Source organism: Psittacula echo (assembly GCF_963264785.1).
Source record: "Psittacula echo genome assembly, chromosome: 3".
Lineage (NCBI taxonomy): Eukaryota > Metazoa > Chordata > Aves > Psittaciformes > Psittacidae > Psittacula > Psittacula echo.
In genome coordinates this window covers 72,520,642-72,534,634 of record NC_137736.1, presented here as the reverse complement: position 1 = coordinate 72,534,634, position 13,993 = coordinate 72,520,642, and the positions used below count along the sequence as shown (strand labels likewise).

The following is a 13,993-nucleotide window of genomic DNA, read 5'->3' as shown; positions in this document are numbered from 1 at the left end:
ATCTCTACCATTCAAACATATCCTTCAAATGTGTCACAGAACACATTGTGGCAAATCAAAAACAAATTCTGGAACACTTAGATGTAATGATTACAGAACTTTCCGCTTCCATAACCACTTGAATTAGCTTGGGTTTTGTTTTGAATAGTTTTCCACATTTCCGAACACCAATCACAACCATCCTGTCTCAGTCTCCAGATTGTCTAGCCATGCAGACCAAAGTCTTGTCTTTTCACCGTAAGCTGGAGCTTGGATAATTTCTCTGTACTTGTTCCACATTGGATTCATTACTTTTGACCTTAATCAGCCAGAAAAAAACATACTGCACTTAAAATCATCTCTTCTCAGTATCTAACATCACTGTCACCCATGTCTAAGAATAAAGATAGTCCAATATATTCTCAGATTCTATTTATTCAATTTAGCCTCATGGCTCAAACTCAGCTGTGACCAACTAAACCCACTCACCTCTTCCTAAGTCTCTGCATTTCTAACTAATGAAAGGAGCTAGGAGCTCCCAGCCTCCTGCAAATGTTCTTTGAAATAATTCATACTTACGACACCTTGCACTTCATGCTATTTTGTTGAGTAATTCAAATCCTCAAGGTTGTGTAGTTCTTCACTAACAGCCTCTAAAGCACAACAGATGCCTTTAAATTTTGTACCATCAGCACATTTTATCAGCATGCATTGCCCTTTTTTATGCTAAGGTCACTTCTCAGTCGCCAACTGTCAAGAGCAATCCTAGAGAAACCAGCAGTATCATCCACTCTGGTATCACCTCTCTAGTACTCTCCTCATAGCAAGGGCTATACAGGTCTTACAATGTATTTATTTTTATGAATCTCTAATTCTCGTCTAACTGTAGATGAGAATACTAGTCATCTCATCTATGCTATCTGCTTGTATAGCTCAACAGAAAGTGTTATTGACATTCAAACTAGTTAGATTAAACTTTATCTATAACCATTCTGAACTAAGAAACAGCTTTAACTGAGTCTTTCTGCATCTCATTCCAGTTCTTATTTCTAACCTCTTTTTATGAAGGGTTATTCATCCAGATATTGTAGGAAAGGGTTAAATCCCTATTTTTCTCTTTAACTTACAAGAATTACAAGTCGTATCCATATTCAAGTTCTCAAGTTTATTTGGGCAACTGATTTTACTTGCTCTTTTTTCTCTATGCCTGCTCTTTTGAAGCAGATCATCCAAAGCCTATTCACCTCACCACAGACCAGTATAAAGCAGCTTTTATTTTCACTTTTCCCCCCACAGAGCTAGTTGCACAAGAAGCAGCAAAGGAGAGAAAGCATAAATTTGTACTGGGGGAAAAAAAAAAAAAAAAAAAAATCACAATAAAAAAGCCCATCTCCACAAAACACCCATATAAGATGGTTTCACATCAGGAAAATCTTCTGTGACCAAGAAGCTTTAGATTTTGCTACCCAGGATCTCGCCTTTCTGAAAACTGTAAACTGTACAAGGTTTTGCTTTCAGCAACACATATACACCATATCTGAATAACTGATACAATACACAAGATCATTTCCTGCAATTGAGAGGAAACTAAAATAAAATGGATGCAGTAAGCAGAAAATAAATCGCTCAACTTTATTGCACTGTATCAAGCCCTATTTGTATTTTCAAAGAGCAGCTAAATATTAGAAGTATTTTAATTTATAGTCTTGGACTTATCTAAACAAAAATAAAACGACAAAAGAAAATTTTAAGAAGCCTTAAAATTTGAAACAAAGGGAGCTATCTATTAATTTTATCTATTGATAATAAAGTAAAATCAGCTGAACTAGGATAGACACCTATAATTATCATGAATAGCACCAACTGATTTTTTTTTTTTTTAGAAGACTAGTCAGCAAAACATATAATGAAAGGTACAAGAGCTAGAATGAAAGTGTTTATCTGCATTAACTAGGTCTAAAACTAAGATCTAGATGTTTCACTGAGAATTACATGAGAAAAAAACCCACAAAATTGTTTTTTATTATTCAAATATACACATTCCATATTTCTCATTTTCCATCTCCAGTAATGAGACACACTACCATAAGGAAATTATAGAATCATAGAATGGTTAGGGTTGGAAAGGACCTTAAGATCACCTAGTTCCAGTCTCCTGCCATGGGCAGGGACACCTCATACTAGACTGTGTTGCCCAAGGCTCTGTCCAGCCTGGCCTTGAACACTGCCAGGGATGGAGCATTCACAGTTTCCTTAGGCAACCTGTTCCAGTGCCTCATCACCCTCACAGTACAGAGCCTCTTATTTATATCTACCCTGAACTTCCCCTGTGTTAGAAAGAATAAATTCCAATTAAATATGCTGAATTTCTGAAGTTTCTCAAGCTCAAAAAGGTGACAATAATTATTTCTAACCAGTATCAGTGTGCATTATGCCACAGAAGCATATTTGAAACCCTTATTCACCTGAAATTACTTTTGCTGTGGAAGCACCTAGAATTACAACTAGAAGTCAAACTTAGATCCATTTTAAACTGTAGCATTTACTGTATCACCTGAACACAGCGAACTCCAAAAGGTAAACCACCTGTGGGGTTTTCTCATTTCTCTAGGATCTGAAGCTGATAGAGCCATTTATCATTCCTCAATAGCAGTTTAAAGTATTCTTATTGTTTACCATTATGTCTTACCATAATACAGGGTTCATTTTAAAGTAGGTTAATAAAAACTGTTCCATACAGTTATTTCACACAATTAGAAGTACATAGAAAAACTAAGGTAAAAGAAAAAAAAAACCAACAAACAAAACAAACAAACCAACAAAAAAATCCAAACCAACCAACCAAACAAAAAAAAGACAAAACCAAAAAAACCCAACAAACAAAAAAAGAAAATGACACAAAACCAAAACAAACAAAAAAAAAACCCACAAAAAAACACACCCACAACCTAACTGGTTTTCTGGTTCTCCAACTTCAGAAACAAAGAAAAATACAAGCAAACCAGATGCAGCTTAACTCCAAAACTTTTTAAGTGGGGAAAGAGAGAAGAAAGACATTTAATCACTCTTTATTTTAGTATTTTATTGTTAAAAATTACCTTCAAATTGGCTACTGCCACATATCCAACAGCTTGATGTACTGCAGCACTGTGTTCTGCAACTTCATCCACTAAGATTTTCTCTGCCAGCCTACGTTTCCCGAGTATTTTGGTCCAACATACTCCGAAATATGTTATGGTTCACCAAGCACACTTACTATAAATGTATAAACACAGTACTTTATTATTTAAAGTATAGATTCCATAAACAAGCTATAGAAGCTTATCACAGCCTTGGAATGCAGGCCAGTCTGGAAATCAAGGTCATACACACTTATTCCAAGCCAGCCTTACAGAAATCTCAGGCATTACAAACAAGGATTTTCCCCAGGCAACTTCTGTAAAGCACAAATAAGGAAGACAACATGATCTCAGTTGAGTAATGATGCACCTTCACGGCACACACTCAAATGCGTACCTACACAAAGCCCTTAAAACCAAGGGCAGCATAATCTTTGGGTCCAAACTTATCTGCACGTATAGAAATCTAGGTCAAAACCCAGCTCAGTTTTATTCAGGTTACAACATGGCCACTTTGCAGCAGACAGCAAATCTCAGGTTTTGACAACTTGCCAGCACCATCCTACATTTCCTCCACAGTTTTTCATTCCTTTGGCTCACTTTCTACCCACTCACTTTTTATGCATCACTCTTCAAACATTGATCAGAGATGTTGCTCAGAGAGAAATACATTAATCCTTCGTTCCTCTGCTCTATTTACACAGTACTTGGCTTACACCAAACAGCATTAATAAAGCTTTGTCCCTGCATGTGATTTTTGGGGGTCAAGAAGTTACTCTTGTTCACAGCTAGGATACTGACTGCTCTCTTGTGTAAGCACAGCAAAGAAAGCAAAAAAAAAGCTGCATAACTTGTCAGTGACACTGCTTATACCGTTTGTTGCAGAAGCTGGTAGATGGGGAGGAGAGATCACACCACAGAAAAAAAAAAAATAGTCCCGTGATTTAGGCAATTTAATTATAACCCTAAGAATTAAGCTCTAGTCCTCTCTCTTCTACATTGTAAGTCCCAAACCATAACTTTTATCTTATATAAGTAGATGTCACACATTGCATGTACCTTCCTCTTTGAACATTATCTGCAAGTACAAGCACATAGAATCATGTACTGAAAACAAACCATCAAAAGACTGCTATATCCATTTTCATTCTGTCAGAGTATATAGACATCTTGAACTGGGTGCAGAAAATTAGCAAGTATTATTTACATTGATGACAGACTTCATGCCTCTACCTATCAGCAAGTCTTTACTTTGGAGTTTGTTTGGATTTGTTTGTTTTTACACTGGTAAAGTTCACACTTCAGAAACTCTCATAAAATACCATAAAAGTTCGTAAGAAAAATAATACTGTCCTGAATAAAAAGAGATTAGAAGTAAACTTCAAAATTATATGATCTAACAAAAAACCTGAATATCTACCCATTTAGTACACCTAACAGTATCACAAACTAAATAACAAATCAAGTCAATAAAAACCATATGTCCTCAGAGAGATCATGCAATGACACACATAAGCAGTACACACATATTGCTGGAATGGTCTTTATCCTCTCACTTCTGAGCAGCTACAAATCTGACTTCTTAATTCTAAAACATTACAGGTTCTGTTTTAAAGTAAATAGGTCATTATCTTGGTTCTAACATGCTTCAAAAGGATAAAAAAAATGCAACATTAACCTAGACCTAGCCAAAGCAAGAAATCCTTTGTCTCTGGCAATCGGCAAACTGCTCACATTTGGAAGGTGAACTTGAGCACTCAACAGCAGTACCTGCAGAGCAATAAATTAATCAGTTCAGAGTGAGGGCCTGAGTAATCTATTTGGCATCCAGTACTATGCCTGAGCATAGAATTCATGCTATGCCTAAGCACGTAACATTTTAAATTCAAATCCTCAGGTTATGTAAAGAAAACAGATTCGTGACTTTGAATCTTGACTCGTGGAAAAACAAACCAGAATAAATCAATACTTAAATCAAATTAAGCACGAAAACTTTCAATCCAGGAGATAAATTCAGAAAAACTTAACTTGCTGTTCATAAGTTTTCCTTTTGGAGGTGGGGACAGGGAAGTTTCTAATAAGATGTTGGAAACACTAGAATAACACCACACACATACCAATGACCTTAATGTTTTTCTGGCAGTAGGTTGCATCTGAACTAAGAAAAACAGGCAGATGAAAGGCGTCTCAGTTACTAGAAAGCCACACCACTTGTTTCAAAAGATAATTATAACACAGAACCAGCAAATTCCATCGTATAACAACAGCAACTAACCTACTCCCAGTGCCTGAGACAAGAGCCAAACACAATCCCTGGACGCCCACCTCAAGACAGCACTCCCACTAGCCAGCACCACAGAGATGGGCACTGCAGCATGCGCTGAAGGTCAACGTTTTCAGGCCCCGTTTTTATGTATGTTTCCCCTTAATCACGTCAAAATAACGGGACTGAGAGTCGCCCATCAAGGCACGCTTTGCTTCATGAATTAAAACACTGAGAATTACTGGACGGGAGGAGGGGAAGACAAACCACGCTCCGCTCCGCAGCCGCGCAGCAAAACAGAGGATACTGAGGAAGGAGAGAGGAAGGGAAAGATTCACCAGGCGGAGGGACTTCGTTAGGCATTACGCGAAGTGCGGACAGCACGGGTCGTTTCCACTGGTTACAAGGGGATCCCGCTCATGTCCCCAGCCCAGACCCCGGGGCCGGGTCCCCCTCGCCTTGTCCCCCCTCCAAACCAGAGAACCCCGGTACCGGCTCGCTCAGCGCCCCATCACACCGTTCCCCCCATCCCCAGTCGCGGGGGGAGGCGGCGAAGGTCCTGCCCTTGGGGCTCGCCGCTCCCTTCGCCCGGCAGATGATCCTCACCTGCATCCCCGGCAGACCCGCCTGCACGGGGGAGTGAGCCATGGCGGCGGCGTCGGCAGAGACGGGGCACAAGGAGGGAAGGAGAAAGGGAGCCGGGTCTGCTCAGGCCGTTCCCGGGGACAGGGCTTAGCTCATGTCCACGTTCACACACAGCCCTTCGCCCCGAGCGAACGGCGCCAGTGGTGGGAAAGGGGCGGTCCCAAGCACGGAGCTACTCAAGCCCCCGTCACGGATGCAAACGCCGGCGGCCTCATCCCTCCTCTCTCTCCCTCCCTCCCCTTCCTCTTCCTCCTCCGGCCGGCGACACGATGACAAACCTGAGGGGGGGGCAACGGCAGCATGCGCGCGCGCCCGCCCCGCCCCTGCCAACCGGGTACCTGCCCGCGCGGCCCCGCCCGTTGCCCGCCTCGTCGTCCCCCCTCCCGCCGCCATCGCCTAACGGTGAAGGGGAGCGGGAGGACGAAGGGGTTCGAGCGCCCCCCGACCGTACGTACCACGGTGTACGGAGACCCGGCCTGAGCGGCTCTGGCGGTGCCTGTCCCCGAGCGCCGGGCTTGCATCGTCCCCAGGGCCGCAGGCACCAGGACAGCGGCCTTGTGGGATTTGCTGTGTCTCGTCCTTCGCGGTTTCGGTGGAGCCAGCCCGCAGCTGAAGAGCCGCTTGTTCTCTCCCGCCGCCCCGGCGAAGGGCGGCCTGCCGGCTGCCGGTGAGGCAGCACAGGTGAAGCAGGCGAGCATCAGGCTCGGAGGCTGCTCGCTTAAAATAAGACAGCCGGGGTGAGGCGGTAGATCGAGACGGCAGAAACGCTAAACATTTTGTGGTATGTCCTTTTCCTGCCTCCCTTTCGCTTGGACGCTCCAAGAAAGGTCAGGGTAACGCTATTGCTGTGCTGAGGTATATGGTTTCAGGAAGCACTTGACTTCCTGTCTGAAGTTGCAAAAGCAGCAAACCAAATGACAGTTGTGCTTCCACAGCACCTCCTCAATGGAAGAAGAGTGGGTCACCAGGCAGGTCTCCTACACACAAGAGAAACCCTGAGCCCAAGCACAACCCTCCAGAACCTGACGATGATGCATTCCCTTTACTTGGCTTATTTAAGATGAGAGTAAAGAGTTCCATCACACAATTTCCAGTGCACTATGGAGTGCCAAAGATTCTCTCCTTTTTTTACCTCCCAAAAAGCTGCATGATCTCATGAGTATTAAAATTATTGAAATCTGTCAGCCAGTGGGTCTGGGACCCACAGGACAACAGTTCACCATCTTTTTAACTGCATTAAAGAGAGGGCTGAGCATCCACCACAGCATAAATTGCTTTTTGGTAGGTAATTCACTAGAAAGTTTGTACAAATATCTTACCTGCAGGAAACATAGCAGCCTTCCAGAATCTGAGGAGAGCCTACAAGGATGCCAGAGAGGGACTCTTCATCAGGGACTGTTGTGATAGAACAAGTAGTAATGCGTTTAAGCTTACATAGGGGAAGTTTAGGTTAGATATCAGGAAGAAATTGTTCACTATGATGGTGGTGAGGCACTGGCACAGGTTGCCCAGAGAAGCTGTGGCTGCCCCATCCCTGACAGTGTTCAAGGCCAGGCTGGATGGGGCTTTGAGCAACCTGGTCTAGTGGATGGTGTCCCTGCCCATGGCAGGGGGATGGAGCTGGATGATGTTAAGGTCCTTTCCAACCCAGACCATTCTGTCATTCTATGAAATGTAAAATAGTCTTATTGATATCCAGTTAGAATTCCCACTGAAGTTTTTCCTATAGTTACGGTATTCTTACCTAATATGGTCTGAGCTAATGCTACACAGTCTTGTTTTCCTGAAACCTGTAGAAACATAAATGTCTCTAGATTTCTACCCCTCAGTCAAACTCAAAATTAGCAAACAGCCTTATTTGTCTACGTACACACACACTGATTGTTTCCCCAAGAAATTACACTAAATATACCAGCTCTTGAGTACAGTGAAACACAGAAAGGATCATGGATAAAAATTGTGTAGAAAATCAAACCATTGGAGTTCCTCGAGAAGTTGTTCATGAAGGAGTTGCTAGTTGCCTTAATGCTGGAATGGAATTTAAATTATGGGTGGTTTAACTTCAGGAAATATGAAAATGTTTCTACTGTTCATTGATACGTAATTTTCTCAGAAATGTTGAAGCTTTCAATTGAGTTTTACCTTAGTCAAAAGACAAATAACAGTCACAACAACCCATATCAAACTTTCTATTTGTTTTCTAAAGCATTTTTACAGTCATCTTTTTCTAAAAGAGGTAGAGCTTTAGTATCTCAGTGGCTGCTCCACTGTTCATAGTAGCTTTTTTTTCACTTGCTAGAGAGAAATTCAACCTTTTCCTTTGTCCCATGAGCACTACTGAGCTTTCCCTACCTTACATAATATTAAAAATCCTCCTTGAGAAAATGTCAGGCTTACCTTTGCCTGTGCAGTTTTATTTTGCTCTTTTCTATATAGTCATTATGATACCATCTTTATCAGTTTCTTTACTTTTTTTCCGCAGTTATACACCCAGGTGCAGAGTGAAAATAAAAAAGGTATCATAGAATAGTTAGGGTTGGAAAGGACCTTAAGATCATCATGTTCCAACCCTCCTGCCGTGGGCAGGGACACCTCACACTAAACCATGTCACCTAAGGCTTTGTCCAACCTGGCCTTGAACACTGCCAAGGATGGAGCATTCACAGCTTCCTTGGGCAACCCATTCCAGTGCCTCAGCACCTTCACAGTAACGAACTTCTTCCTTATATCCAATCTAAACTTCCCTTGTTTAAGTTTCAACCCGTTACCCCTTGTCTTGTCACTACAGTCCCTGATGAAGAGTCCATCCCCAGCATCCTTGTAGGCCCCCTTCAGATACTGGAAGGCTGCTATGAGGTCTCCACGCAGCCTTCTCTTCTCCAGGCTGAACAGCCCCAACTTTCTCAGCATGTCTTCATATGGGAGGTGCTCCAGTCCTCTGATCATCCTCGTGGCCCTCCTCTGGACTTGTTCCAACAGTTCCATTCCTTTTTATGTTGAGGACACCAGAACTGCACACAATACTCCAAGTGAGATCTCACGAGAGCAGAGTAGAGGGGCAGGATCACCTCCTTCAACCTGCTGGTCACGGTCCTCTTGATGCAGCCCAGGATACGGTTGGCTTTCTGGGCTGAGAGCGCACACTGAAGCCGGCTCATGTTCATTTTCTCTTTGACCAACACCCCCAAGTCCTTCTCTGCAGGGCTGCTCTGAATCTCTTCTCTGCCCAACCTGTAGCTGTGCCTGGAATTGCTCTGACTCAGGTGTAGGACCTTGCACTTGGCATGGTTAAACTTCATAAGGTTGGCATCAGCCCACCTCACAAGCGTGTCCAGGTCCCTCTGGATGGCATTCCTTCCCTCCAGCGTATCAACCGAACCACACAGCTTGGTGTCATCGGCAAACTTGCTGAGGGTGCACTCAATCCCACCGTCCACGTCATCAACAAAGATGTTGAACAAGATAAAACTTAAGTTTTATCTTTTGCATTATAAAAGGTATAAAGCTATAATTTTCTGTCTATGAGTATATTCTTTGGGACTTAAATAATTTCCACAAGAAACATATACTTGATCTGCTAGAGTTCTTTATGTTCTATCTTGCAAATTCCCTTTCTACATTTAGTTTGATAGATGGGGAGGAGGAATCACACCACAGAAAAAGATAGTCCCGTGATTTAGGCAATTTAATTATAACCCTGAGAACTAAGCTCTCTTCCTCTGTCTTCTACATAATAAGTCCCAAACCATAACCTTTGTCTTATTTAAGTAGATGTCACACAATTTATGTGTGCACAGCATAAAAAAAATCTTCTCGTGTTCTAGCTGGTCTGAAGTAATTTTCCCCATGTAAGCTCCTAGCCCTGAGCCACTGTGAGCCCTTTCTCTCACTCATATGCCACTACTGATGGCATAAATATCATGGATTTATTTCATCTCATGGTTTCAAAGTTCTGCATTACATGTTCAACAACAGACTACCTAAAAATGGTCGTTTGAGCCAGTGGAATAAGCTTTATGAGCAGACTTACTTGTTAAATATGGGAAAACAAAGGAGCAGATTCAAAACTGTGTCATATACCATACACCAGGCCAAGTTAAGTTTTCATAAAGTCAGAACAATGTCTTAGAATGTCAAATTTCTGTCAGCTTCAGTATTTTATACTGTATCTATGTTCTGATACCCTTTCAGTTTCTCCCCTGGACCTGAAGAAATTTTTACCAAAATGGTTTTGAATGTAATCTTAAAATAATGGATGTGTTTGTTTGCTATTAATTTTGTAAATGCTAATCTTTCAGTGTAATTTTCATCTCTGCCCTCACAGACAAAACAGCAGAAGCCTTGCAAATTTTCCTCTCATTTTCTGAACATTTTCTGAGAAAAAAGGATTTTGTGTATTATACTCCAAAAAATGCTGGTTTTAATCTCTCAGGCTACTCTTGCAGAAATCGTTATTAAAAATAGAATGATTACATGTTATGCTAACCTACCATCCCAGTAAAATGACAAAGACTTCAAAAATAAACAGTTCTTATCATTAAGACAGTTCTCTGTTGTATCTTTTTGAAGCCAGATGTTTCCAGCATGCAAAGGTTCCATTTATTTTATGCGTAGACTTTTCAATGCCTGGTTTGCTTCAATTTAAAGTGATACTTTGAACATGCAGAGATTTATAGTTATATAAGAAAAAAGTTACAAAAGGAAAATATAATTGCATAACTGAAATGGCAGCGACTGTAAACTTCTGTTTATAAACTACCCCTGAAGAAAAAACCATGTTCCTTACTAAGACTGAAACTTCTCAAATAAGCTCTTTCAGAATTTGTAATATGCCATAAGTAAGTAAATAATCCTACACTAACATAAACACACTGCAGAAAAAGCACTGTGGATTGTAACTAATGGGGCATTTATCCACAAAATATAGCATGTGAGAAATGTAATAGTGAATAAGTAGCAGGCACCAAATTTACCTGTGGAAGAGAGAAGAATGAGAGGGCTGAACACGTGACAATATTGCTTGCAGTAAGGTGGCAATGGAATTATGGAGACTCCCCGCAGATAGGGTTGAGTTTGTCCATCCTGCATGGCAGCAGGGGTATCCTGCCATCCATGGCCTGATGGCTGTAGAATTAACTGAATCATCGCAGTGCCATACTGTTCGATGCTCAGCTTGTGACTGGATTCTTTTCTAGCTTCCTTATCATCTTTATCCAGCATTATCTCTTGTCTTTCCTGTTTCCTTTTTCTATGCTTTCTTGACTTATCAGTTTCATAGTACACTCTTTTTAACAACCTGTGTGAAAATGTGTCATTTCTTCTCTTAGCTGTATATATTAGGCTCCTAGTTTTATCCTTTTTTAAACTGCCCTGTTCATAGCCTGATGTGTGATGTACTCAGAAATAAACTCTCAATAGTTTGTTGTAAGGCTCCATTTTGAATACCAACATGTGAAATGTATGATACTTGCCTGTATTATGTAATGCAAAGTAGCTTTAACAAGGATTTTCAGAAACAGACCTTAAAGAATTTAAGTGCTCCTGAGGTAAAAAGAGAGGTCCTCATATCCGTCTGTAAGTGATGATAGAGAAGAAAGAAAAAAAACAAAATCATTTCATAGGAGAGGCTGTTACCAGTAGACTGTCACAGGAATCCATCTGGGACTGATCTTGCTTAACATATCCATGAATGACCTAGAAAAGCAACTAAAGAGAAATGATAAAATAGTCTCATGTTGCCAAGTATCACAAGGTAAAAACTAAACTGAAGCACAAGGAGTTGCAGAAGAATCTCAGAATGAGTGACTGCTGAGTGACATACCAGCAGATGAGAGTTCAGTATTGATAACTGTACAGGAGGAAAGCATATGGGAAAAGAATTCAGCTTTACACACCAGAGTTCCTAACGAGCCAAGAAGGAAATCTTGGCTGTCACTGAGTTTGAAACAGTCAAAAGATAAATTGGGAGTTATTAGGAAAAGAATAAAGAATAAGTGAGGCAACACTGTTACTTTCAAAGATTTGGCAAAAATTCTCTAGGTGGAGAAATTATACACATTGTGACCCCTCAGCTTAGGAAAGAGACTTGTAATGAACTTGTAGTAGAGTTCTGTAAGCTCATGGATGGCCTGAAGATGGTGACAAGGGAGTCATCGTGCACTTTTTCTCATAACAAGAGCTATCGGACAGAAACTTTAAAATACAGAAAGGCAGGTAACAACACAAATAGAGGTCACTGCCGTGAGATGTAGTAGGGGGCAAAAAATAATATTTTTAAATTTAAAAAATTGACCAATTCATGGAAGAATTGTTTACACAACAGCAGCACGTTAGAAACAGCTCATTCCTCGCTTCCCAATGTCACTTTATAGTCTTTACTAGGACAAATTAAAAAGAGTATTAAGTTTTGATAAATTAGAGTACTAGAAGAGAAAAAAAATGACACAACTCTGGAGAGTAGGAGTAATGAAAATCAGAGAGGGAAAGTCAGGCTTTAAGCTTCATGTACAGTACATGAACATTGAAACAATCAAATAGCTTACCCATATAGCCAGCTGAGTCTCATCCCTTTTCATGTGGTTTTATATTGACATCAGGAACAGAATGAATGAGAAGAAATAAGCTATCAGAATCCATTCTTTTGACTTATGTGAGGAAAGGATTAAACTGAACTATCATGGCTGAACTGGCATATTACCATTTAGAAACTTTTTTTAAAAGCTTAAATAATATATATTTGCATGCTAAAGGTTTAGCTACCTACAGTCCAGAAAAAAACTGTTCAGCCATTTCTGAATTGGATAATGGGTAGAAATGCTGCATGTCTGGCAGTGAAGATTTTTATTTGGGTTCTAATTTCTTCTTGGTTAAACAGGACATGGCTGAAGGGATTTCATCCAGTGATGGAGAGTTGGTAGGGAACAGTGCAGTAGAACTTGTATGCTGCAAGGCTGGGTATATAAGCTGCAAGAGAGCTATCCAAAAGAGGTAACAGAGCCCTGACGTCAGGCTTCTCCTCACCCCTCCCCTACACCCTGGCTCATCTGTGGAAGAATAATCCCATTTGAGCAAACCTCTCACAAAGAAAAGCAGAAAGGGCTGGGCATTGGTCTGAAATGAGAACCCATAGTCAGGATGACTCAGGGTGCAGAAATGAACTATAATTATATCTGTGGGTTTTCATTCACTGATTTAGCTACTTCATGTTCATAAAGTTTGTCCAGAAAGCTTCTTTTCTTGTAGGGCCTCACTAAGGATATTTGCAATACCCACATTCTGACATTCTTCTACTGTGCTGAAGGAGAAATGCGTATTTCCCTGTTAATAACAAAAAAATTATTGTGTTGTTGAGGACTAATGTTTTTCTTATCTTTATCTGTGTATTCTCTACAAGATTAGTTCCTAGTGAGCTTTCAAACTATGTGGGGATCTTACCCCTAAAAAACATTGGGTGTTTCTATGTTTCCACCAAAATTTGAAAATTTTGGGTTTCAATTGTTTTGTGGAAAGGGATTCCCCCTACAAAGTTCGTGATGGAGCTGTTCTTCCTCTGAACAGGCCATGGGTAACCCTGTGGCAATGTATTTATGCCAGCAGAGGAAGCTTACATAGCTTCTAAAGCACAGATTGCTTTCTGTAGCTGGATTTGGCTGTACATTTAAGTTGTGGTTCAAGAAGTCATCTCATCAGAAAATGATTTTGTCTGTTACAGAAGCAGAGTTTGAAGTTCAAACAATGACGTTCTGCTTTAAGTTTCATGGATGCTGAAGGGAAAACTGTTAAATTATGCTCCTCAAAGAAACATGCTATGTTTGTATAAAACATGCTATTCTCTATTTATTTCACTTTCTGCAGTGATGTACTTCATAGCATTCATAAAAAATTGCAGGGTTTTGAGATTCTTGTTAGGGGAGAAAGTTCACTTTCTTGCAATCATAATGCATAAGCCGGGATGAGGCAGGAAATGGAAGAAATGTCTCAAGTTTGT

General features: G+C 40.8%; 1 protein-coding gene across 1 annotated transcript in view; it reads right to left on the bottom strand.

The window, feature by feature from the left end:
- Nucleotides 1-11,664, bottom strand: part of STK24 (serine/threonine kinase 24) — a gene marked incomplete at both ends in the record, with an annotated part of 57,482 nt that extends 45,818 nt beyond the window's left edge. Inside the window, 4 exon segments of the mRNA XM_080612940.1 lie at nt 6,462-6,644; nt 6,647-6,699; nt 6,702-6,723; nt 11,641-11,664. Of these exon segments, the coding sequence (XP_080469066.1) occupies nt 6,462-6,644; nt 6,647-6,699; nt 6,702-6,723; nt 11,641-11,664 (282 nt within the window).
- Nucleotides 11,665-13,993: the final 2,329 nt, after the last annotated feature.